Below are 27,263 nucleotides of genomic sequence, written 5' to 3' on the forward strand. Positions count from 1 at the left end.
GTTGCGGTGCGCAGGCTTCTCATTGTGGTGGCTTCTCTTGTGGAGCACGGGCTCTAGGCGCCTGGGCTTCAGTAGCTGTGGCACACGGGCTCAGTAGTTGTGGCTCACGGGCTCCAGAGCACAGGCTCAGTAGTTGTGGCACATGGGCTTAGTTGCTCTGCGGCATGTGGAATCTTCCCGGACCAGGGCTCGAACCCATGTCCCCTGCACTGCAGTTGTATTCTTAACCAGTGTGCCACCAGAGAAGTCCTCCCTCATTTTTAAGGCAGAATAATATTTCATTGTATGTATATACCACATTTTGTTTATTCATTCATCTGTCAGTGGTCACTTGAGCTGCTTCTACCGTTTGGCTATTGTGAGTAATGCTGCTATGAACATGGGTGTACAAATATCTCTTCAGTTCCTTGCTTCCAGTTCTTTTGGGTATATACCCAGGAGAGGAATTGCTGGATTATGTGGTAGATCTATGTTTAATTTTTTTGAGGAACCATCATACTTTTTTCCATAAAGGCTACACTATTTTACATTCCCATCAGCAGTGCACAAGGGCTTCAGTTTCTCCATGTCCTACCAACACATGCTGTTTTCTGTTTTTTTGATAATTGCCATCCTAATGGGTGTAAAGTAAACACAAGAACCTTATAAGAGCCTTTGATTTGAAGACTCAGCAGCAGAAACCATGGATTATAGTCAAATTCTTCATTGTGACTGTTGAGGAGCCTGGGATCCAGAGAGATGAAGTGACTTGCCTAGGGCTGCACAGCTTGTTGGTGGCCTATGTAGCAAGATAGGCCCTCCCCAGTGCTACGTCGGGAGCTGATTCCCCTGGCCTCTGCTTTTTCCACTGTACTCTGTCATCTCTCGAATTTTAAGGCAGACATATAGTTACTTCTCATTTTGGACAGAATTTTTGCTGAGGTTATCAGGTATTTTCTTTACATTTGATTAGTCCTAAGTAATAAAAATAATAGCTAGTAATAACAAATATTTTTGAGTACTTAATTTATGTCTGTTTTAGTACTTTACATGTGTTTACTCACTTAATCCTTACAACAACAGTATGGGGTAAGTTTTACCATTATTTCCATTTTACAAATGAGAAAACTGAGACGTTGGGCAGTTTATCCCCGGCCATACAACTAATGAGTGGTAAAGTTGGGATTTGAGCCCAGGTAGTCTGGTTCCAGAGTTCCACACTCTTAACCATTATTCTCTGCTGTCATCCAGTTGTACACACTCTGGTGGGGTTCCTCTGCCACTGACAGCTGAGAGTGGATCGCTATTGCTGGGAAGATTTCTGTGTGTGAGTGATAGCATTGATTAATGTGAGTTTGTCAGAGCCTTACCTATGACTTTAGTTTCAGTTGCTGCGTGTACTGAAATTGCTTAAAGGAGCCATGGCGGAGGGGTTGGTTGGGGGTCAGTGAGCCTGACTTGAACGCTAGCTTCTCCACTTACTGATGATATGGCTCTGTTCAAGTAACAGTCTCTGTCTCAGTGTCCTCATCTGTCAAATAAGATTACGATAGTACCCGGTTCATCAGGTCTTGGGAAGATTAAATGGCAGTCCATATAAGGAGTTAGCCCATTGCTAGCACTTAAGTAACCTTTCAGTATCCATTAACCATTATTATAGTTCTTTAATGTAATTGATTTTATTAGCTCAGTCTGAGCTCTCTTCATCTTATTTAAGTTGGTATGGCCTTACTCTGATTGCTCTCAGTTTTCCTTGTGCCATTGCTTAGTCAAATTTGGATATCATGGTCAAGACTGAGCAGTGGAGAAATGTGGGATAAACTGCCACATGTGTCTTTAGGCTCAGTGTTTAGTAATCCTGAGGTCCTGAATTAGGTAACCAAAGTGAGCAAGCTTAACGTAATATTGCTGAATTTATTACTGTCTTGCTTATTCTACTCTGATTCTTTTTACTTTAGTTAGGTTTTGGAGAGGAATAATCCGTTACTTAGAGGCAGTAGTTTTTACACCCTACTTGGAACTTATCTGTGAATATGGGATAAAACACATATTTTCTTTCTAAAAAGTAGGACACTGCCACTTACATTTTCAATGGAAATTCAAGCTTTTGATTGTATCTCCCTCTTTTTGCAGGATTTATCCTACTACTGTTGTTTGGAGTTGAAGGGCAAAGAGGAAGAAATACTGAAGGCACTTTCTCCAATGTGTAGCATAGACACAGGTAAACTTGTTTCAGAGCTGAGTCCCATTTTATTTTATTCTAGTTTTTATAAATTTATTTATTTTATTTTTGGCTGCGTTGGGTCTTCGTTGCTGTGTGCGGGCTTTCTCTAGTGGCGGCGAGCGGGGGCTACTCTGCCTTGCAGTGTGCGGGCTTCCCATTGCGGTGGCCTCTCTTGTTGAGGAGCACAGGCCCTAGGTGCATGGGCTTCAGTAGTTGTGGCACGTGGGCTCACTAGTTGTGGCTCTCGGGCTCTAGAGCGCAGGCTCAGTAGTTGTGGCATATGGGCTTAGTTGCTCTGTGGCATGTGAGATCTTCCCGGACCAGGGCTCGAACCCGTGTCCCTGCATTGGCAGGCAGATTCTTAACCACTGCGCCACCAGGGAAGCCCAGAGTCCTATTTTAGTCTTTATATATGTATTCATTTCATGAACAAGTGTCTGCTGTAAGCATTTTGGAATTTAAACACGCTTTACTGAGACAGTTCATGTTACCAATGACTATGTTCATATAAGGAAAGCTTGGGGTGGCTTTACAGCCATTTCAAATATTGTTGAGTGTAAAGTGAGAGAAGCATTATTCTGGTGGAGTGAATTTAGGCAGGAGGAAACTCAAAACTCATTAAATCATTTACTCAGATATTTAACTGAGAACTTCTTGGGTGGTTTTGATCACTTCTTGATCTAAGCAGTGATCGAAACCAACACCTCATCCATCATGGAGTTAGACAATAAATAACAGTATGGCTATCAGGAACTAATAATGCAGTCTCAGCACTTGAAATCTTAGAATTCTGTTTCTGTTTATGTCAGGATTGACTTTTGCAGCAGTTCACTGTTTGTCTGGAAAGTGCCAAGGTAGTCTCATGCTTTACCGGGCAAATAAATATCCTAGAGAAATGCTGGGTCCTGTGACATTTATCTGGAAGGCTGAGAGGACCCCTGGTGACACTTCTGAGAGCAGGCACTTGTGGATATGGCTTCATCCAAGTCTTAAACAGGTATAATCCTTGACAGTATTTCCTCATCACTCTGTCACTGTATTCTTGATGACTGTTAGAAATCAGTGCTATAGAAATTTGAATAGTCTAAAAGTTTGATTGATAGCTTGGTATTTGAATATAGGGAGGATAGTTATGTGAATATTGAGTGGAGCAAATCTTGACCTGACTTTTAGTAAGCCCTAAGTAGAAGGAGAGATGAAAACCAATCTTATTATGCAAAGGGCTTGAAATGGTGCACTGGGACTAATGCTTCCATCAGCCTGAATGGGTTCATTGGTATTCAGGTGCTTGTGAGAGCCTGTTTGATGATGAGAATCTGTTTTGAGTAATTCTGATGATTTTTTAATACTGCATTTAGCTTAGCTTTCCTTTTTTATCATACTCCCTGCTTTTATACAGTAGACTGTAAATTTTCTCCAAATTCCTCTTTAAACTAGTTTTTAAAAAAACTGGTCAGAGTATTCATGTTGTTTTCATTAATCTTTGACATTTCAGAGTTCTTTTTTTGTTCTAAGTGCAGAGGAATCAAAAAACCTTTTTGATGATGATAAATGTAGTTTAATTTGTAAAGAATAAAAATGTACATTTTTAAAGGTAGAAAAAATAACATAAACTAAACCAACTTAAATTCGAAACGTATTTAAATTCCAGAGTTTAAAAGTAAAATGTTTAAACACATCCTTAGGATATCTTAGAGGAAATAAAAGCAGTGTGCCAGTGTGTGGAACCCACCAAGTCGACTGTCTGCCTCCCTGATCCCCTTCTGACACCATCCCAAGAAAAAAGCCAAACTGACCTGCCCACAGAGAAAATTGGCAAGAAAAGAAAATGGAAAGATGATGAGGAAAATACTAAACCAATTAAAAAAGTCATCGGTGATGGAACTAGAGATCCACTTCAGCCGTATTCTTGGATCTCTCCAACCACAGGCATTGTAATCAGGTATGGGTTGAATTTGCTCTGAACCTACTGACCGTTTTCAGTGAAGGTGTGCTCTGTTTTTGCCGGTGAAACAGACATCATATACGGTGGAAGTTTCCATTTTAAGACCTTTTCTTTCTTTCAGTGATTTGACGATGGAGATGAACAGATTCCGGCTGATTGGTCCACTTTCCCACTCCATCCTAACTGAAGCACTCAAAGCTGCTTCTGTCCACACTGTAAGAGTAAACGTGCTTGTCATGTTTTATTCTGGTCACCTCCTTCTTAGCAAATTTGTGAAACCTAGCATAATTTGGTAACATTTTGGGCCATGGCTTATAAATGTTTGTTTCCCTACTTATGCTGATTATCAAAGACTTTTATCTTTCACTTTTCCTAGAAGAGCAAATCTAAGTGAATGTAATAAGTAAACTGACTTGTTCTTATTTAAATACAGGCTGCTCCTGAGCTTCTGAGTCTTGTAGAAGGTTCTTAACTTCTCCATAGGCAGCTAACAGGGAGCCCTAAAATTCTGGAAAGTATATGCTAGTTTTTTTTGTTTGTACTTGTGTGATGCATATTTTCTGGGGCTAGTTTTAAGGGTGATGTCTAACAGGTTGAGAACAGTGTGTTGAGTGCAACTCTGTCCAATAGAATGTTCTGCGAGGGTGATGTTTCTTTGTGCTGTCCATTACGGGGCCACCAGCCACATGTAGCTACCGAGTTGCTAGCGTGACTGAGGAAGTGAATTGGTTCCTTTATTTAATTTTAATTAACTAACAGTTAAATTCAAACTGTTCTCTGTGGCTAGTGGCTGCCATGTTGACAGTGCAGGTCTGGAGAGTAGAGACTAGATTAGGAATCAGACACTTTGGGTTCAGATTCGGTTTGTTTTTCTGTATTTGTGCAATTAACCCTTCAGTGCCTGTGCCTCTTGCAGATTGGACACGTTGAATATGGTGATAGATCTGAACAGAGTTTGAGCTGTTAAAAGACAGATATTTAAAAAAAGAAAAAAAAGACGACTTCTCTCTCCCTCTTCCCTGTTTCCACAGTAGTCTCAACCACTGTTGTCTCTTTCCTGGATCCTGAAGCAGCTTCTTAACTTTCCTTCATTGCTCTCACTTTTCACTCTATTCTCCACGCAGGAGGCAAAGTGATATTTTGAAAATTTATTCACATCGTGCTACTTCCTGATTAAAAGCTTTTGGAAAGCTTCTCATTGTATTTGAGATAAATTCCAAAGCCCTTAATTTGACTGGTAATCTTATACCTTCACGCCTGTCTGGCCTCGTCTCTCCTCGCCCTTGGCACTTCAGCCACCCTGGCCTTCTTCCAGTTCTAGAATATGTCAGATCTCACCTCCCTTAGAGCCTGTCTGAATGTCCCACCTCTATCGCTCTTCTTGGCTAAGCCTCCCTCATTCTTTAAGTTTCAACATCTATATCATTTTCCTCTAGAATCCTTTTCTGATCCCCTAAGTTAAATTATATCCCTCCTGTTGTTTTCATCCCATCTTGCACATTTCCTCTATTTACGTCTAGATTTGTTTGCATATTTGTTCGACGTTCGTGTCTCATAAGAGTCTGAGCTCCGTGATGGCGAGGACAGAGCAGTCCCATTCTTTACTCTGTCCCCTGGGCTTAGCCCAGTGCCTGGTGCAGAGTTGTTACTCCATGCTAGCTCATAAGTTGCAGAGGGAGGATTTGAACCTAGGAAGTTTGGTTCCAGGGCCTGTACTTTGAACCACTAGTTTGTGCCACCTGAGTTTGTGTGAGGTAATGGGCACATGTATTACAGGTTAGAATCTGTAGGGGCACATCCTACTTCAGTGAACTTTGTTATGAATCATAGCTGTACGTTCTCTTCCTGGGCATGCTTATGGTACTTGAAGTGCTGTTTGAAACCTTTCCCAATTCCTAGTTCTGTTCAGAAAAAAGGCAAGTAAAATACTTGTGTAACTTCCTTGAAATTTCTAGAAATACTATAGTAGTAATAAATCCTTTTGCTGAAGATTTCTTCAAATGGTATTGGTTTGGTTTTTCTTTGGCGAGGAAAACTTTATTGCTTCATTCTGTGGTGATGAAGTTGGTAGAGTGGGAGAAGAACACGGCATCTCTTGTTGGCACTGTGCTACAGAGACCACGGGTGTGCAGTCAGTTAGGTAGGTAGTCTCTCAGAAAACCACGAATGTTTTTCTTAGTTTGTGAAATCTTGAGAGAAGTATAGTCCTGTGTCCTTGTCTGTAATTAGAAGAATCATTAGTCTGATGTGACAGTTTCCCTGGTTCCCCTCACAAAAGATTCATTCCCACAAACAGGGAAAAAAGGATGGGGCCAATAGCACAATGATTTTCACCAAAATTATTAAGTCTGATCCATTATTTGTCTGGTGAACAGGAGTTGTTGTTTTCCAGGAGGGAGAGGACACAGAGAAGACACCTCACTGTTGGTGGATTGAAACCTGCAGGAATCCTGATAACGTTTCCCTTCATCACAGACAGGAAACCATCTTTGAATTGTTGGGAGGTATAACAGGGGGGATACTGGGTTGTACTGGGGAAGAAGGGAAGAGTGGGAAATGGGTTAAAAGAGCATCTTGCAGTTGAGCTACCTAAATGTAGTGTGCTTTTTAACTTGTAACTGTTTGTTAAAATACAGCAAGAAAGCACAAATGAGGTGTTAGTATTCTAAATAATTGGCATTCCATTGCTATAGATAAATGCGTGTGCCAGCTACTAAACTAAAATCTTACTTACCTTCACATGATTGCATTTGTGTGTGAAGCTCCTGTAGTTATTGATACGAACATACATGCTCATGTAGTAAAATAACCTGTTATGTTAATTTAATGCTTTTTGTAAGAAACTTCACTCTTTATGAACATTAATTTATTTTCTGAAAGTACCTTCGGGGAAAAAAAGGGGAATACGTGTCTTTACATAATTAGCCCAAGGTGAAAGTTTCATTAGAGAAATTTGAAAATAAAAGCAAATATATATGTATTTGTGAATAACTTTTTGTTTGCTTTTTGTTTTGTTTTGTTTTTTTGCTAAAGGAATAACATCACCAGCAGAAATTCCAGCAGGTACTATTCTGGGACTGACAGTTGGTGATCCACGAATAAATTTGCCTCAAAAGAGGTCCAGAGTTTTGCCCAATCCAGAAAAATGCCAAGGTAAAGTTCCTGAGACAACCTGGTTTTCCTTACTATTTAGAGCAGTCAGTCCCATTAGAAGAGTTCTGCCTGTGACACTTCTGCAGTAACTTTATCTGTAGAAGAATTAGGGCAGTCTTTACCTGCCTACCTTTCAAGGTGATTATGATCAAAGGAGATGTGTATGAGGAAGTATCTTTTAGCTGTAAACATGTAGCCTGATCATTATGTTCATTTTTTCCCCTGAGTTCTCTATTTTTAGTATCTAAGTAAAACCTGTCTCTGCAAACTTGGTTCTCTGAAAATGCCTGGCTTTGCAGAATTTTAATTGTGAGGAAGGGATCTGCACCCGCAGCTGGTCTTGTGCTCTTTGGAAGCCTCTGTCTGACCATACAGATGATCCAGGTTCGAATCCTGGCAAGGCCATCCCAGGTGCTGAAGGGTAAGACGTCTTGGTGTAGACTCAGTAGAGTGGCCTGCAGGAGTTCTTTGGGGTGACACGGTGGGGGATGGGTAGGGGCTGGCTAAAATTTTAGTCTAAAATTGCGATTTGCTGCAATTGTGATCCTGTCTCGTATTTACTGTCATTTAAACACGGTTAATTGGAAGAATGATTAAAATCAGCTTATGAATTTTTGGAGAAAGGATACAGGTGTGTGTAGAAACAACTTCAGAATTTTTTTTTTACCTTCACATGTAGTTAGATAGCTTATTAAGGGGGCAATAAAGTACTCTGCCAGAACTTCACATGAAAGGTGGATTGGATGAGGGAGGAGTTTAAGATATATAGGTAAGTTAGTTAATTACGGAGCCTGACACTTTAATCAATTCATTGTTGCCTCTTTCTTTTTTAATAGCAATATGGTCTGGAACAACCATAAAAGTTAACAGCGTCTACTACACCAATAAATGTTTACTGTCGTAATCATCTCAAAACTGTAGTTAAACTCTGCTTAGTTTCTCTTGCTGCCTCAAACCCTTTTTTGGAATAAGGCAGTATTCAATTCTTCCTAAGCCTTTTGTCTTAATATAAATCAGTTCAAGGAAAATTAAAGTCTATCTTGAAAAACATGATTTAGTTTCTACTATTAAAGCTTACCGTCTTATGTCATTGTGTTTTTTAATAATCAAAGTATAATTGATTTACAATATTATATTAGTTTCAAGTGTATAACATAGTGGTTCAATATTTTTATACATTACCAAATGATCAGGATAAGTCTAGCTACCATCTGTCATCATACAAAGTTATTTCAATATCACTGACCATATTCCCCATGCTGTACATTACATCCCCATGACTTACTTATTTTATAACTGGAAGTTTGTATCTCTTAATCTCCCTCATCTATTTCACTTATCCCCCCCCCCCCACGTCTCCCCTCTCACAGCCTCCAGTTTGTTCTCTGTATCTAGGACTCTGTTTCTGTTTTGTTACGTTTGTTCATTTGTTTTGTCTTTTAGATTCCGCATATTAGTGATATCATGTGCTATTTGTCTTTCTCTGAGTTATTTCACTTAGTGTAATATCCTCCAAGTCCATCCATGTTGTTGGAAATGACAAAGTGTCATATATTCTTTATCCATTCCACATCCACATATTCATATCCACATATTCTTTATCCATTCATCTGTAGATGGACACTTCCATACCTCGGCTGTTATAAATAATGTTGCAGTGAACATAGGGGTGCATGTATCTTTTCGAATTAGTGCTTTCATTTTCTTTGGAAATATACCCAGAAGTGGAATTGCTGGATTGTATGGTAGTTCTATTTTTAGTTTTTTGAGGAACCTCTATTCTGTTTTCCACAGTGGCTGCACCCATTTACATTCCCACCAGCAGTGTATGAGGGTTCCCTTTTCTCCACATCCTCACCAGATCTGTGTCCCCAGGAGGACTCCCAATTGCCTTCTGCCTCTCTGGGAAACTCTCGAAGATCAACAAGTGGCTCTTTTCAAATTACTGCCTCTGTGCTGGGACTTGGAACATGTAGATTTTACGTGTACCCTTTAAGAGTGGAGTCTGTGTTTTCTGTAGCCCTCCAGCTCTCCTGTTCTCAAGCCCAGCTGGCCTTCAAAGCCAGACGTTGTACAGGCTCATCCTCTCTATGCAGCACCCCCAGGCTGGGGTACCTGATGAGGAGCTCGGTCCCCCTGCTCCCTCGGGGAAACTCTGCAGTTATGATTCTCCTCCTGTTTGTGGGTCGCCTACCCAGGGGTGTGTATCTTGACTCTACCATGTCTCCACCTCTCCTATCTGGTTCCTTCTTTATTATCTTTAGTCGTGGAGAGCCTGTTCTGCTAGTCTTCAAGACATTCTCATAGATAGTTGCTCTGTAAACAGTTGTAATTTTGGTGTGCCCATGTGAGGAGGTATGTTCAGGGTCTTACTTCACCATCGTGGCCACCAATCTTATTGTTGTATTTTATTAAAACCTGTTTTAGGGCTTCCCTGGTGGTGCAGTGGTTGAGAGTCCGCCTGCCGATGCAGGGGACACGGGTTCGTGCCCCGGTCCGGGAAGATCCCACATGCCGCAGGAGCGGCTGGGCCCGTGAGCCATGGCCGCTGAGCTTGCGCGTCCGGAGCCTGTGCTCCACAATGGGAGGGGCCGCGGCAGTGAGAGGCCCGCGTACCGCAAAAAAAAAAAAAAAAAAAAAACCTGTTTTAAGTAATTTCTTTGAAGAAGTATCGGCATGTGAGCTATATAAAAAAGTAAACTTTTTAAGGATTTAGTATTACACAAATATTATTAACAAATGTAACATACCATCTGGGATGACAATTCAAAACTAATTTTAGAAATATACCTTGATGAGCTGGATCAATTAATAAAAGGTGAATCCTTAGAAGAATCTTAAGGTCATGATAGTCTTAATTCTCTGACATAACTTCCAGTCTCTCTTTCCATATCTGAAGTCATTCTTTGTTTTGACTTGGACAAAACAGATCAATTCTGGTGCTACTTAAACCATAGGAAGGGTTTGCCTGACTTGCATAACATAAACAATTTATCTTCTTATGTGTGCTGGGAATTATAGAGAGCTTGGAAAAGAGAAGATACAGCAGTATGATACTGTGAGGTAATAAGGAATACATGTTTTGGTGTTTGTCCATGGTTCCTGGCACCTTGCTTCTAAAACTCTTGTAATTTCCTAAGTGACAAGAGCCTTAAAGGCTAAAAGGAGAGACTTTTCTTATTCCTAACAAGCCCCTTTCAACCACACCTGAATTTATGTTAATGAGGTGTCTTTTGGTAAAGTTCCTAAGGTTGGGGGCGGGTTGCCAGGGGAACCAACCAAAATGTTGGAACTTTCAGGCGCCACCCCTTCTCTCCCTGAGAAGGGAGAGGGGCTGGAGATTAAGCTTAATCGCTAATGGCCAATCAATCATACCTACCTGCTGAAACCTCCATAAAAATCCTAGAGTGGAGTTTGGAGAGCTTCCTGTTTGCTGAACCCTTGGAGGTGCTCGGTGGTGGGGTGCCCAGAGAGGGCATGGAAGCGCCACACCCCTTCCCCTTTACCTTGCCCTGTGCATCTCTTGCATCTGGCTGTTTCAGAGCTGTATCCTTTTATTAAAAACTCACCCAGTAATGTAGTAAGTGAACTGTTTTCCTGAGTTCTGGGAGCCATTCTAGCAAACTGTTGGACTTGGCCAATTTATAGCCAGTTGGTCAGGACTTAAAATTGGCATCTGAAGTGGGAGCTGTCTGTGGGACTGAGCCCTTAACCTGTGGGATCTGATGCTATCTCTAGGTAGGTAGCGTCAGGATTGAGTTAAATTGTAGGACACTCAGCTGGTGTCAGAGAATTGTTTGCTATGGGAAAAACAACCACACACTTGAGCGTCAGAAATATTGAGAGTAGAATAGAGTACAGAAATGGAAATGGTTTTCTCTTTCAGTGAAGACCCTGAGGTGATGATGCGTATCCTTAGGTGCTTTGAAAAAGTTTACTTGATCATTTCTTTCTTTTTCTTTTTTAAATAAATTTATTTTCATTTATTTATTTATTTATTTATGGCTGCGTTGGGTCTTTGTTGCTACATGCGGGCTTTCTCTAGTTGTGACGAGCGGGGGGCTACTCTTCGTTGCGTTGTACGGGCTTCTCATTGCAGTGGCTTCTCTTGTTGTGGAGTACGGGCTCTAGGTGCCCGGGCTTCAGTAGTTGTGGCACGCGGGCTCAGTAGTTGTGGCTCGTGGGCTCTAGAGCAGAGGCTCTGTAGTTGTGGTGCACGGGCTTAGTTGCTCCGCGGCATGTGGGATCTTCCCGGACCAGGGATCGAACCCGTGGCCCCTGCATTGACAGGTGGATTCTTAACCACTGCGCCACCAGGGAAGTCCTATCATTCATTTCTTGAGTTTGATAAATATTAACAATATGTTTTTGCGAATCTTTTCAACTTCATTAACACAGCATTTCACTGTGTAAAGAACTGGCTTTCTGGGTGAAATTTAAAAATACAAGTTCTGCTCTACTATCTGTTCTTTTAGTATTTGCTCTCCTTAACATCTGGTTTGCTTTGTTAGATTATTTTAACTAGTCTTTGTCTTCCAGAGATGAATTTGCTTTAGAAAATACTGACCTTACATTGTGCTCATGGGCTCCTTTTAGTCTTTCTCTTTATACCCTCTCTATTACCGTGTACCCCAAACAGTTGACTTTCTCAAGTTCCCAGTTATTGGTCATTATTGCCATGACTTCTCAGTTTCTGCTCTTGGGAGAAAAAATATCTGATAGCTTCAGCTGGGCCTTTTTAACTGTTCTGCAAATTTAATTTAAAATAGAGTGAATTTGAAGGCTGTAACTTTGGTTCATTTGAATCCCAAATGATTAAACCTTTTATTCATTTCCCTTGCTTCTCTAAGAAACACTTAAGGAAATTTTAAAATCTGGTAATCTTCAAATACATTTAAGAAAGGAGAAGATAAGCTATTCAACCTTTAAGTCACAATTCTGGAGTTATGTAGTCAATTAGCTTTGGTCCGAGATGAAAGAGAATGTGCTTTATGTGAGTCTTGGGGGAAGGACTTAGAATTTGCACGGAATTGACAGTCATTCTGGGCACACTGAGGGGCATGCTGACTCAGCTGATAATATTTTTTTCTCAGTAATGAAGACTGTTGACTTAAAAGGCCTCCTTTGCCTTCAGTCATACTCTGCTTTGGCATTATAGTATCACACAGAATAGTTTCACTATCCTAAGTCAGCTGTGCTCTCTCTTTTCATCCCTTTCTCACTGCTTCCAACCCCTGATCCTTCAACAGTCTCTATGGTTTTGCCTTTTCCAGAATGTCACATAGTTGGAATCATACAGCATGTAGCCTTTTCAGATTGGTTTCTTTCACATAGTAATATGCTTTTAAGGTTCTTTCCTGTCTTTTCATGGCTTGATAGCTCATTTATTTTATTTATTTATTTATTTATTTTTTTACATCTTTATTGGAGTATAATTGCTTTACAATGGTGTGTTAGTTTCTGCTTTATAACAAAGTGACTCAGTTATACATATACATATGTTCCCATATCTCTTCCCTCTTGCTTCTCCCTCCCTCCCACCCTCCCTATCCCACCCCTCTAGGTGGTCACAAAGCACCGAGCTGATCTCCCTGTGCCATGCAGCTGCTTCCCACTAGCTATCTATTTTACGTTTGGTAGTGTATATGTCCATGCCATTCTATCACTTTGTCCCAGCTTACCCTTCCCCCTTCCCATATCCTCAAGTCCATTCTCTAGTAGGTCTGTGTCTTTATTCCCATCTTAACCATAGGTTCTTCATGACATTTTTTTTTTCTTAGATTCCATACATATGTGTTAGTATATGGTATTTGTCTTTCTCTTTCTGACTTACTTCACTCTGTATGACAGACTCTACGTCCATCCACGTCACTACAAATAACTCAATTTTGTTTCTTTTTATGGCTGAGTAATATTCCATTGTATATATGTGCCACATCTTTATCCATTCATCCGATGATGGACACTTAGGTTGCTTCCATCTCCTGGCTATTGTAAATAGAGCTGCAATGAACATTTTGGTACATGACTCTTTTTGAATTATGGTTTTCTCAGGGCATATGCCCAGTAGTGGGATTGCTGGGTCATATGGTAGTTCTATTTGTAGTTTTTTAAGGAACCTCCGTACTGTTCTCCATAGTGGCTGTACCAATTCACATTCCCACCAGCAGTGCAAGAGTGTTCCCTTTTCTCCACACCCTCTCCAGCATTTATTGTTTCTAGATTTTTTGATGATGGCCATTCTGACTGGTGTGAGATGATATCTCATTGTAGTTTTGATTTGCATTTCTCTAATGATTAATGATGTTGAGCATCCTTTCATGTGTTTGTTGGCAATCTGTATATCTTCTTGGGAGAAATGTCTATTTAGGTCTTCTGCCCATTTTTGGGTTAGGTTGTTTGATAGCTCATTTCTTTTTAGTGCTGAATAATATTCCATTGTCTGGATGTACCATCTACTTTGTTTCATCTTTTTACTTAGTATTTTTTAGAATATTTGAAGATGAAGTTGTGCTTTCCTATGCCTTTACACCCTACGTATTAGCCATCTCTTTTGTCTGCAGCCAAATCTGAATAAAATCCCAGCTCTGTCACTCAGATCTATGGCAGCACTCCACAGGAAAGCCTTCTCGGCAGACAGCTGTTTGATGGGACTTTTTTGCTCCTAGACAGGCCGTGTGAATTTTTACAGCACACGCCTTGTCACTTGAGATGCTGCTGGTTATTCTCTCCAGCTGCACTAGAAGCAGTTGCTGCTTTTAAGGAGCTTTCATCTCAGATCTTTTCACCAGTTTAGTTTTTTCTAACTTGTTTGTCCCTGATATCTGTCACATTATGGCCAAGTCACTTCCAACTTACTTTTGTCAGCCGTCAGACCCATGCAGGTTGAGTGACCTTTCTGTGTTGGCATTTTAGGACCTTAGCCTAAACTCATGAATTGTCTGACTTTTTACTTTTAATTCTTCAGTCCAACAAAGTAAGATTTGAAAGATTTTTTTCCCCCTAGTGTTTAAGTAAATTGCATGTAGGAAGTCTCTTCTATCAATATATATGTTTATAACTGAAAAAATTCCTCCTCCTTTCCCACTAGAGTACTTTTTGGCATGGTGTAGCTGGTTTAAAGGGATGAAACAACATATTTCACAACAAATATATTCGTTTTAAAGGACTGAGAAAAATACGTTTTACAGAAAGGAATACATTCAATTCAATAAAAAAGGGTTATCAGAGACTTGAAGTAATAGGACAGAAGAAAAGGATGGTATCTGTTGGCTCAAGACCATTGGGTCAGGGATGATATAGAGAGCCCTGAAGCCAATAGTTAAAATATGATTTGTGCTGTCAAGAGCATATAATCAAGAAATGGTTCGCCTCTGCAGTGATGCCTAGAACGTGATTATCTTAAATGTGGAATCAGGCAGATATTTAGAGGCAATTTAATGTAATGTTTGCATCTTACAGACTAAAAATAAATGTCAAAGAAATAAGTTTAGGAGCCTTTGCTGTTTCACAGATTATGAAACCAACTGAAAGAATAACAATTTCTACCCAAGTAAATAAATTCCTCTAGAGAAGTTAGGCTTCTAGAGGAGCCTATAGAATAGTTTCTTGTAAGAAAAGGTCACCTGGCTTTGTTTAGAATTTGACCTCACTGATCTAAGGAATGTGGTTTAAGGCTATTTCTTTTCCCTCTTAGATAATGAGAAAGTTAGACAGCTGCTTCTGGAGGGTGTGCCTGTGGAGTGTTCGCATAGCTTTCTTTGGAACCAAGATATCTGTAAGAGTGTCACAGAGAATAAAATCTCGGATCAGGTAACTAATGGTAAAGTCGTGAAAACAGGCTGAAATTCATCACTCTAGAGACCATGAACGTTATTTCATATTTAATAGAATCCCATAGACTTCCTTTTATTTTCAATTTTTGGATCCCTTACGATATATACAATGCTATTTTCCGTTCTTAGAGAAGAATAATCTCTAGAAAAGGTTAATACAAAGACTTCTTCTTGAAATGATAATCTTATGGTTTAATTTGTTTTTCTTTTACTATTTTTCCCCTTAAATGTTCTCTGTCATTAATTTCACCATGATTGAGCTCCTATCAGCACCAGGTATTGTATTAGATAATGGGGTAGATGACTAGGATTAGGTTGAAGAAGTACAGAGTACAAAGGAAGCCCAAAGAAGGGGTACTGAGCCCAGACTAGGGAAACTGGGGAAAGCTTCCTGGGTGGAGGAGGTGGTATTTGAGCTAACTCTTAGGTGTGTGGTGAGAATTAACCAGGCTTCTTGGCGGCCAGGGGCCAGGAGCCAAGGCTACAGTGGAGGAAGGATTGTTGGAGTTGAGAACGAGGGCAAGGGCCCAGGCCAAAAACAGGATGGCATGTTCAGGAATCTCCAAGTAGATCAGTATCTTGGAGTTAAGGGTGGGGTAGGAGAAGGAACTGAGGAGATAAAAAGGGGCTATAGCATAAAAGACCTTGAGGCATTTTTGGATTTGGACTGAAGATGCAGGGGCCATTGAAGATTTTAAGTTGGGCCATGACGTGATCAGATTTCAGTCTGGGAGTGCTACGGAGACTAGAGACGGGAATAAGGGGCGGAAGAGCTGGAGAGAGGGCTTGTGGTTGGATGGCTTAGAAGAGACCCTTGAAGTAGTCCAGATGGCATGATGGGGGCCTGAAGTGTGGCAGTATGCCTGGAGTGGAGGGGCTGGGGTTTAATACGTATACCTGGAAGGTAAAACTGCCTAGACTCAGTGGTTGATTGGAAGATGGGAAGTGAGAAAGGAGGAGGCCTGTGGGTTAGGTCCTAATGGTCTAGCTTGGTTTTAGGAGCTCAGCTAAAAGAGAGGCAGAGCCAGGTCTGACTTGTCACTGCTGTCTTCCCAAGTTCTAGCTAAGTGCCTGGCATATAACAGGTGCTTAGGAAATATTTGAATGAACAAGTAAATGAATGAAGACTAAACATTTGAAAGGATGAATGAATGAGCTAATGAACTGTGAGAATTGTATGTCGTCCAGCCAGCCGGGGCACACAGGAGGAGAGTGACGCAGCGGGGAAGATGAGTTTAGTCTCAGATAAACTGAGGGGCCTCAGGACGTCCCAGGAGCAGATGTCCAGGAGACAGGTTTCTATCCCAGAAGGAAAAGTTGGGACTAAAGAGATAGATATTTTGGAATTCCCAATATGTAGAAGGTAGTGGAAACTTGACCAAAGGTAAAAAAAGGAGACTCGGGACTTGGTCATGCATGAAGGGCATTCGTGAGTTAGACTGTAGCGTGGAGGTGGTCTCCTGTGTAGTCTTCTCAATTGAGCGTCAGGCCTGTCTCCACCTGGCAAGACTGCAAGGATGTTGTTATCCACTCCCTGCAGTCCACTTAATAGATCATTTATAGCATCTTCTCTTTTAAGACCTGCTGAGAAATTTTCTTAAAAGCTGGAGTATTTTCCCACGTGCCCCTCCTTGAGAAGTTCTTGTTTATAGCCCTTTTACTTCATGACCACCAATCTTAACCAAACTAAATGTAGGGACAGAGTATCACAATGTAAGATTAATCCTGATAGATAAGGAATTAGCAGAATGAATGTATATTATTTTATTACTTTGAATCACTTAGTATATTCTAATTTAAGACAATTTGGCATTTTCTACCAAAGCACTTGTATAGAGGAAAATCATCCTGGGAGAAATACCTTGTACTTAAAATGGCTCACATTTATTTATTGAGAACACCTTTTTCTTGCTTTTTAAAAGAGCCTTGAACTTTGTAAAGCTGCTTATAGGGAGACCCAGTAGGATCTCCCGGAAGACTAGGGTTGTTTGTCTTGAATTATTTTCTTCCACTTCAGGATTTAAACCGGAAGAGGAGTGAATTGCTGGTGCCCGGGTCACAGCTTTTTTTAGGTCCCCATGAATCCAAGGTTCCTATACTTTTGATTCAACAGCCAGGAAAAGTGACTGGTGATGACCAGCGAGGCTGGGGAAGTGGCTGGGATGTCCTCCTCCCAAAGGGCTGGGGCATGGCTTTCTGGATTCCATTTGTAAGTTACTCTTCGATTCTGACCAACAGTTACAACATTTAAAATACATTCCTAGTGAATGCCAAGCACTGAAAATGTTCCTGACTTTACACACGACCTAGAAATTGAGTGCTAGTTTTCTGCCCTTTGAGCTATAATCCTGGATATAAGATACTTCATAGAGTCCCTGGAGCCCGGTTTTCATTACTAAGAGTTGTGCTGACATTTTTTGAATTTTTGAGGTTTTAAAAGTGGCCTGATTTTTGAATAATAGTGGCAACAAAATGTTGAGGTTTCTTTACTTGAAATTTGTTACAGTTTAAAAGCCAAAAGACTTCGTTTTTATAGATGTATAGAATACAGTTTTTTTTTTACGTGCTGTTCCATTTATTCCTCTTTTATTAACTGCAGCGAAAAATTTTATTAAAAATCTAATGTGTGTGTTTTTTTTTCCTGGTTAAATAATTACTTTGAGCTAGAAAGCATAAAGGACATGACATGTAAGACCGTTAGATTCAGGCAGATAATTAATTTTAGTGATTATGCATAGTGCAAAGGACATTCAGTTAATCATTTAGGAGTGGGAATATTTTTAAATCTAACTTTAAAATTATGAACTGTTTTAAGCATACAGAAGGTATACCTGTGTACCTTTCACCTGCCATCCAGCTTAAGAAATAAGACATTACAGGTTCATTGGAAGCGCTCTGTGTATCCCTCTCCAATCCCATTTCCCTCTCTCCTTCTAAAGGAATCACGAGTCCTATTTTTGGTGTTTGTCACTATCATGCATGTTTTTATAGCTTTATTAAGTGTGTGTGTATATCCTAAAATAAAATAGCTATATTTGACATGTTTTTAAACTTTATTCCTTGTATAAATGCTTTTGCAACTTGCAATATTCACTCAACATTGAGATTTTTCCATGTTGATTAGTGAAGCTCTATTTCATTCATTTTTACTATTGTATGGTAACCCATCATGGGGTAGTTCCCCAGTGTATTTATCCATTCTATTTTTGATGGGTATTTAGGTTTCCCATTTTTCTCCATACAAAGAATTTAGCAGTTTCACTTTAAGTTGGTATAGTGACAGGATCTTTCTGGCATTTCTTTTAGATCTATCGAGGTGCAAGAGTTGGAGGATTAAAAGAGACTGTAGTGCATTCTCAGTATAAAAGGTCACCTAATGTCCCAGGTGATTTCCCAGACTGCCCTGCTGGGATTCTCTTTGCTGAAGAGCAAGCTAAGAATCTTCTTGAAAAGTACAAAAGGTAAGAAACTGGCTTCTCTAGTTTGATGTCTTTTTTTTTTTTTTTAATAAATTTATTTATTTTTTGCTGCGTCGGGTCTTCATTGCTGAGTGTGGGCTTTGTCTAGTTGTGGCGAGCAGGGGCTACTCTTCGTTGAGGTGCGCAGTCTTCTTATTGTGGTGGCTTCTCTTGTTACAGAGCATGGGCTCTAGGCACGCGGGCTTCAGTAGTTGTGGCACGCGGGCTTCAGTAGTTGTGGCTCACGGGCTCTAGAGAGCAGGCTCAGTAGTTGTGGCGCACGGGCTTAGTTGCTCCGCAGCATGTGGGATCTTCCTGGACCAGGGCTCGAACCTGTGTCCCCTGCATTGGCAGGCGGATTCTTAACCACTGTGCCACCAGGGAAGCCCGGCAGGCGGGTTCTTAACCACTGCATCACCAGGGAAGTCCCTAGTTTGATGTCTTAAGGGGAAGACACATTGAACAATCATGTTTGTCCTGGCTTCAGGGACTCTTACTATATAATGTGGAGTTCTTAGACTTGTCAACATTCCCAAGACATAATTAAGAAGATGCTACTTAGGTCAGGAGATTGCCCTATATCTAGATTTTATAGCCCATGCAGATTACAAGCCTTTCTCTTTGTTATTTGCTTCACTGATGATGGTGTACACCTAAGCTGTGGACCTGAGTTCCGGGCGCTTGTTAATTGATTCCCGCTACTGAGCCCTGCCTCCTCAAAATGGAAATTGTGTCTTTCATAATGGTTATAGATGGAGTACATACTTATGAATTTTCATGAAAGTATGGAAACATACAAAAATACTTCATAAACTGGTGTATTCCTTTTATCCAGAGAGATAGCACTGTTTTTACATTTTGGTATCTATCCATCTAGACTTTTTTCTTTTCCATTGGAGGAGTTGCCAGTGAGGGGCTTTATTTCCTTTATACTCTGGAAAGGAAACATAGGGCACCTGTATTTCCTACTGAACTGTAGACTTCGGGAAGCACAAAAACTCTTGTTTGTTGTGGCATCTGCAGTATCTAGCCGGTGCCTAGTGCACAGTGGGCCTTAATACCTGTTTTTTTGTTGACTGATGAATGGGTGACTAATTGAATGTTGTATTTCCTTGACTGTGAGCTCCACAGTTGTGCTCTCCTGTGCACGGCTGCAACTCTAGAGACAGGCTTGGCCACAGTTGGCTTGGCTTTCCAGCTATTGTTTGAATGATGGATGAATGAGTGAGTGAGTGAACGGGGATACGTTCCTGGATTGCTGGTTTACAAGCCCTTTGAGGGCAGCCATTGTGTGTTGTACATCCTACGCCTCCCATAGTGTGCAGGGGCTTCTCCATGCTTGTTAAATAATAATTGACAGTAATACTTATCTCTCACCCTTTCGATTTTTTTATGTATGTAAATTTTTCGTAGACACAAACTTTTTTTAAGGCATTGTATTACATCTACTATTTTGAAACCTGCTTTTTTCATTTAGCTGTGTATTATGGAAAGTTTTCCCATATCAATAAATATGACTCTAAACCAAAAGTTGGCAAACTCTTTCTGTAAAGGGCCAGATGATAACTATTTCTGGCTTTGTGGGCCCTTTGGTCTCCATGGCAGCTGCTCAACTCTGCCATGTGGCATGAAAGCAGCCTCAGAGGACGCATAAATGAGTGAGCACGGCTGTGTTCCAGGCTCACGCTATGGACAATCCTATTTGAATTTCATAGCATTTTCATGTGCCACACGATATTATTCTCTTGTGTTTTTTTCTTTCCTTTTTTCTTTTTTTTGGCCGCACCGCGCAGCTTGTGGGATCTTAGTTCCCCAACCAGGAATGAAACCCGGGCCCCCTGCTGTGGAAGCGCGGAGTCCTAACCACTGGACCTTCAGGGAATTCCCTCTTGTGTTTTTTTTCAACCATTGAAAAATGTAAAAACCATTCTTAGCTTGCGGGTCATACAAAAAACAGGCAGTGGGCCAGGTTTGCCCAGTGAGGTGTCGTTTGCCAATGCAGTATGGCTGTCCTGTGATCTATCAGTGGCCCTTTAGTTTCTTTCTGAATTTCTGCTCTGTGCTTCTGTGAACAGCTTTCCATTTGTATCTCTACGTATTTGTCTGATCTATTCGTTTAGCACATGTTGACTTAGAACTTGCCATGTGTCAGAAACCTTTCTAGGCACTGAGGCTGCAGCAGGGGACAGGACGGGCAAAGTCTGCTGTGCCCTTGTGGGGCTTATTCTTGATGGAAGTACGTGTTTCTACACTAGTGGGAGGAATCCAGGCAAGGGGAGGGAGGGTAAAATGGCCAGAGCAAAGCCCTTGAGTGAGGAAGACGGGGTGGCATCCAGGGCATAAGGGGAGGAGTGGCATTCCTTAGGGTCAGGCTTAGCTGTCTTATTTTTAGTAAGGCTGGAAGGCTGACTCTGAAAATGTGAATACAGATTTCGGTAGGCTAGACTCTGCGCAGAGGTTGGGTAGTAGTCTGACTGTGACCGTCTTCTCTGAAAAATAGGCAAGGTTATCATCTAGGAATAAGGGGCAGAGAGGCTGTTGGAGATTTGAGGAGAGAGGAATTGATATAAACAGTGTTCTGGGAGAGTGGAAGATAGAATCGACTGGAGAAACGTATCAGATTTGTAAGAAGTGTAGGAGTCCACTTAAGTTGTGTTGATAGTGAGACCCTTCGGGACTACTGCATGTTCTTCCCCAGCCATGTTCCGCCAACGAGGTGCTGGCGTGGGGTAGTGGAGGGTTGAATGTAACCAGCAGGGGCTTTGCCGGAGGAGGGACTTGGGGGTATGTGTAAAGGGAGTGACTCTCTTAGGAACTGTGGCATCTAGGCTTCCAAGGAGAGAGACGTGAGGACGGTAGTGAGCAGGGATGAAGTGGTAAACGAATACCGTAAGTCTCCTACATACGAACCTTCAAGTTGCGAACTTTCAACGATGTGAACGTGTGTTCCATCAGCGTCAGGCGTGAGTGAGATTGCAGCCTGCCCTCCGTCTCCTATTGCTGAGGATCCTTCAGCTCTACCATCTCCCACCTCCTCTCCCTCCTCCAGTCAGTAACTCTTCTTGCCTGTTCACTCGATGCCCCTGTACGCCAGCTGTTGTACTGTACTACTGTACTTTTCAAGGTACCGTACTGTAAGATTAAAAATGTTTTCTTTATTTTTTGTGTTTGTTTTCTATGTATTATTTGTGTGAAAAGTATTGATATTATAAACCTATTATAGCACTATATAGCCGATTGTGTTAGTTGGGTACCTAGGCTAACTTTGTTGGACTTACGAACAAATTGGACTTATGAATTCGCTCTTGGAACGGAACTCATTCGTATGTAGGGGACTTACCGTAGGAAGTTCCAGTGGTTGAGGAATTGTTGCCGTGGAGAGGTAAATGGGCAGGCAACATAGGAGGCGTCATTCTGAGTGAAGGATACTTGAAATTGAGATTTTAAGGTGGAGCAAGTGTTGGCAGTGACCAAAAGGTAAGGTGTGACCAGGAGAGTGGGTGGTTGAGATGGGGGGAAGTAAAAGGTGTGAGAAGTTTCTGGTGGGCCAGGGTACTAGAAGGATGAATGGGTTGGGATGGAGGAGAAGGCAGAGTGGCGGGGAATGGGGTGCCTGGGGAGTTGACCGAGGCCTTGGCTGAGCAGGGAGAGCCAGGTTTATCTGATGGCTTGTGCCTCAGGGGAGCGGGAAGGAGAAGAAAAGCGGTCTGGGGGCATCAGGAGGAATGTGCCCACCCCTAGGCCTGTGGGGTGTGAAAAAGAAAGAGCTATCACTTGAGAGGAGCTGTAGCGGAAAGAAGGCAAAGAAGGACCTTAGGCTCAATCTCATAAATAAGATTTCTAGTTAAAAAGAAAAAAAAGCTGCATGCTTTGAGGATTTGACATACCATTGGCAAATGGCTATTTGTATTAGTGTAGAATTTTACCGCTAGTTCCGAGGGTGCCTGTTTTCCCTCACGTCTCGATAACGTGGGCTATTACCAATCTTTTATTTTATTTTTTTAATTAATCAAAAAAATTATTTATTTATTTATTTTTGGCTGCAATGGGTCTTTGTTGCTGCATGCGGGCTTTCTCTAGTTGTCGTGGCTTCTCTTTGTTGTGGAGCACAGGCTCTAGGTGCACGGGCTTCAGTAGTTGTGGCTCGCGAGCCCTAGAGCGCAGGCTCAGTAGTTGTGACACATGGGCTCTGTTGCTCCGCAGCATGTGGGATCTTCCCGGACCAGGGCTCAAACCCGTGTCCCCTGCATTGGCAGGCGGATTCTTAACCACTGCGCCACCAGGGAAGTTCTTACCAATCTTAATACTGACAAAACATACATGAAAAAATGGCATCTTACCGTTCTCAGTTTTTGTTTGTTTGCTTACAAGTGAGGTTGGGTACTCTTAAGTGTTTTCACCATTTTTTGTCTCTCTTTTTATAAACTGCCCGTCTCTCTTTTTAAAAGTTTCTGGGTGAAGCAAGTACCCTGAGAGGGTTTTTCACCAGCTGCCCCTCTCAGGAGGCCAGAACACATTTGGTTCAGTCTCCAGAACATAGGCTCAAACTGAACCTCTGATTAAGTGTACAGGTTCATTTCCATTTGAGGTCCTAGGGCATAGCACACAGTAAGAAACAGAGGGGGGAAGGAATGTCTGGGCCTGTCCCCGAGGAGACCATCAGCCTGAGGGTGCAGGCTGGGACTCCCACAGAGTACCCCAGCCCGGAAGGGCCCATGGCCAGGCTGCTCCCTACCTCTTGGGGTCATTACATACCAGAGCAGGCCCTGGTTCCCACTAGTTAGTGGTTTTTTGAAGGTTCTCCCTCACTTACATGTTGCTGGAAAAGTCATTTGGTATCACCCATGTGGAGGGCAGTTTGGAATATCTGTCAGAATTGCAAGTGCTAATAATACTCGTTGCCTTAGCACTTCCACTCCCAGGACTTTATCCTGTGGATATACTTGTACTTGTACAACATGTTCAAGGTCATTCATGGCAGCATCGTTTGTAGAAGCAAAAGCTTGAAAATAACCAAAATGTCCTCGAGGAGAGGACTGTCTAAATAAGGTATAAACCATCCAGTGGGATAAGACTTGTGCTAAAGAATGAGGGATGTCTTGATGTGCTAATATAAAATGACCTCCAAGATATTTTGTTAAATGAATAAAGTTAAGCAAAAGAGTACAGGATCGGTTTGCCACCATTTGTGTAAAATGGGTAAAAAAAGAAATATGTATATATCTGCTTGTAAGTTTATAAAATGTCTCTAGAAGGATATATAAGAAACAGATGATGATATTGTCTCTGTGGAGGACAGCTGGGTCACCAGAGGTCAAGGGTGAGAGAGAAACTTCACCGTCACCCCTTTTGTACCTTTTTAAAAAAAATTTTTTTTTATTTTTGGCTGCATCGGGTCTTAGTTGCAGCACGTGGGATCTTGTGTTGCAGCGCGTGGGCTTCTCTCTAGTTGTGGTGCGCTCTCTAGTTGTGGTGTGCGGGCTTCTCTCTAGTTGTGGTGCACAGGCTCAGTAGTTGTGGCACGCAGGCTCTCTAGTTGCGGTGCATAGGCTTTCTAGTTGGGTTACGAGGGCTCCAGAGTGTGTGGGCTCAGAGTTGCTTAGTTGTTCCATGGCATGTGGGATCTTAGTTTCCTGACCAGGGATCGAACCTGCGTCCCCTGCATTGGAAGGCAGATTCTTAACCACTGGACCACCAGGGAGGTCCCCCTTCTGCACCTTTTGAACTTCAAACCCTGTGAGTATTCAGGGGCATCACTGCACAGCTCCAGGAGCACCCTTTACCTGCAGCTCTTCAGGAGTGGCGCTCCCCGGAGTGATGCACGTAGGGCGACTTCGTGGGTGCATCATCTATTACAGTAAAAACCGAAGAAAACAAAAACGCTCAGCCACTAGAGTTGGTTATTATTATTTTTTAAAATCGTATTTCTTAGAAGACTTTTTTGTATGTTTGTTTTTAAAATAGAGATGGAGTACGGTGGCCATGGTTATTTTCATTGTCCATCCTAAATTGTTCAAAATTGGTTCTCCTCTTTGATTTCCTTTAGACGCCCTCCGGCAAAACGGCCCAACTACGTTAAGCTTGGCACCCTGGCACCTTTCTGCTGTCCCTGGGAGCAGTTAACTCGAGACTGGGAATCAAGAGTCCAGGCCCAAGACAAATCGTCTGCAGCTTCCTCTCCTGGTGGTGAGGAGAGTAGCCTGAGGAGAGATGTGGTGCCTTGTGCTCCCATGCCTGGAAGGACTCGACAGCTGTCTGATGACGAGGGCACACCCCTAAACGACTCCAGCGAGCCCAAGGGAGTGATGGACACAGATGGTCCAGCCCGGGCGGGGACTGAGGGGGTAGTGGGCCAGGGTGCCACCGGCAGTCTCCTCTGCGTTCTGAGGTAAGTGCACACGACTTCCGGGTACGTTTTTGGATTGTCTGTTTTTTTGATACTGACCAGGAAGTAAAAGTTATCATTGCTCCTTTACACAAAGCCCAAGTGAATTTATGGACCTTCTGGAAGGGAAAGCCAGTGAATCATAGAGGGCCCAGGGAAAAGGCTAAATCACATACATTTGCTTTGGGGCGTGATGCTAACTGACGAAATGATTTAAAATATCGCATCAATAGACCTAAACCAGGGCAGTTTATGACCTATTTTATTTAGTCTTTGCTCACAAAGCAGTCCCCTCACGATTGTGATCTTAAGTAATGAAGAACCCCTGCAAGCATTCTTTAAATCATTGAATTAGATTTCTTCCCATTGCTTTTGAATGACCTGCATTTGTGGCCGACTAGATCCCCATTCATTGTGATATTGTCATATCACAGAGGTTACTGTGTAAAATGTGTTCTTCTCTCAGTGCTGCTGCAGGCTATCCGATTCTGCTTATCATTAACCCTTTATTCTGTGCTCTGATTTTAAAAGAGTGCCACCCCTTTGCTTTATACTTATTTTTCTGTACAGTAATTTCATATCCTTCCTTCTTACTTTTCAGATAAGTGTCCCTTAGAGTTTCTTTTTTCATCAAAACATCAGTTCCTTTTTACTCGAATCCTCTCACTGTGAATATAGCCATAGATTCTACTCCACTGTCTTACTTTTCTCTGCCTTCAACTTGAAACCTTTAATCCTTGAGTCTCAGAGTAGTAGACACATAAAAAGAAAAGTATCATCACACAAATGTGTATTTTTGATTTTTAAAAAATCGAAGTTTTGATCCTTTCCCCCCATAGAGTATCAGAAAATCAAATGAACTCCAGCAACGTCCAGTCTTCTAACTGCATATTTTCCCCTTGAACAAAATATCCTCAAAACGTGTGTCTCCCACTTCACGCAGGAGTAGAAAATTACTGAGGCAGCTGTCAGCCTGGTGTGGACCCAGTTCTGGGAACAGTCGGGCAGCCCCACGAGCTCCTGGCACAGGGCAGCAAGAATTGAGCAGAGAGGCCTGCCTGTCCATCCTGGACCGCTTCCCCAAGGCCCTGGTGTGGGTCAGGCTGTCCCTGCTGAGGAAGGGCAGCCCCGAGCCGCACACCATGATCTGTGTTCCAGCTGAGGAGGACCTCCTCCAGCTCAGCCAGGATCGGCTGTACTGTGGGCCCCAGGAGCCCAAGCATAGTGACCCATTCAAGAGCCAGATCCGGAAACAGAAGGAGAAGAAGAAACTAGAGAAGAGGCAGAAGCGAGGCTGTGCTGCATCTGAGGGCCTGGCAGAGGGGGACTCTGCAGCTGGACAGCAGCCTCTGACCCTGGGCTTGTGGTCAGGCCCTCTCCCGGTTGTGACTTCTCACTGCTCCAGAGTTCTCCTTGGCTTTGTCACACAGGGAGATTTTTCCATGGCTGTCGGCTGTGGGGAAGCCCTGGGGTTTGTTAGTTTGACGGGCTTGCTGGATATGCTGTCCAGCCAGCCAGGAGTGGAGAGGGGTCTCGTGTTGCTGAGGCCGCCTGCCTCTCTGCAGTATCGATTTGCGAGAATCGTTATTGAGGTGTGAGGTCGGTTTACATCCTGGCACAGATAATAACTGTGTTTGCCAAGTCCCACAACTGGAGAGTTGTTTTTGCTGTCTTCCGTTTCAATATATCATGTTAAATTCCTTGGAAATGAGAATTTAAAAAATTATGTATTTATGCAAATGGATGAAATGTTTACCTCATTCCAGTAATGTCCTTGATTTCCATCTTTCCCTGTCCTTGCTGTAATACTTTAAAAGTTTTTGGCATATATAGCCAAAAGCTTTCGTATTTTGATTTCTTGGTCTGTGTAATTCTTGCTGAAAATAATTAGAAGCCCTATTGTTTTCTTGTGTCCTTTCAAGAACAAAGGGCTGTCAAGTCTATTTGAAAAATCTTGTAGTCATGTGATAAGCGACGACGGTTGTTTAATGATTTGATTGTTACAGAAGTGGGAAAGACTAGAAACATCTGGTCTCTGTGCATGAAGTATGGGGCCCTGGGGGCCACGTTAAATTCTGTACTGTGATCAGCATGCCCAACGCTTTACACCATAAAGAAGGAAATCGTGGAAAACGTATTGTTGCCTCTTTTCAGGCAGGCTCAGTTTATGGCAAAAGTGTTGAGATGGAACTAGAGTGGTGGTCTGTGGTTTTATGACCACTCGTCCTCTGTGGTGTTGACCAGCGCATGATTCCAGGAGTTACTTAATTTTTCTGTGCTTTGT

The 27,263-nt window shown here is 42.1% G+C and overlaps 1 protein-coding gene across 2 annotated transcripts in view; it reads left to right on the forward strand.

Annotated features, from left to right (window-relative positions):
• POP1 (POP1 ribonuclease P/MRP subunit) overlaps positions 1-27,112 on the forward strand; it is a 37,842-nt gene extending 10,730 nt beyond the window's left edge. Inside the window, exons 6-16 of one of the 2 annotated variants that reach the window (XM_027131487.1) lie at positions 2,113-2,200; positions 3,013-3,200; positions 3,889-4,145; positions 4,270-4,363; positions 6,541-6,652; positions 7,182-7,301; positions 14,998-15,113; positions 17,154-17,345; positions 18,443-18,597; positions 24,641-24,982; positions 25,923-27,112. In XM_027131487.1, coding sequence (XP_026987288.1) covers positions 2,113-2,200; positions 3,013-3,200; positions 3,889-4,145; positions 4,270-4,363; positions 6,541-6,652; positions 7,182-7,301; positions 14,998-15,113; positions 17,154-17,345; positions 18,443-18,597; positions 24,641-24,982; positions 25,923-26,577 — 2,319 coding nt within the window. In that variant the 3' untranslated portion in view covers positions 26,578-27,112. The remainder of the gene's footprint in view (positions 1-2,112; positions 2,201-3,012; positions 3,201-3,888; positions 4,146-4,269; positions 4,364-6,540; positions 6,653-7,181; positions 7,302-14,997; positions 15,114-17,153; positions 17,346-18,442; positions 18,598-24,640; positions 24,983-25,922) is intronic. The other variant, XM_027131488.1, reaches the window with a different exon arrangement.
• Positions 27,113-27,263: the final 151 nt, after the last annotated feature.

Source organism: Aethalodelphis obliquidens, unplaced genomic scaffold, assembly GCF_003676395.1.
Source record: "Aethalodelphis obliquidens isolate GAN/ISIS:26980383/991018 unplaced genomic scaffold, ASM367639v1 scaffold39, whole genome shotgun sequence".
Lineage (NCBI taxonomy): Eukaryota > Metazoa > Chordata > Mammalia > Artiodactyla > Delphinidae > Aethalodelphis > Aethalodelphis obliquidens.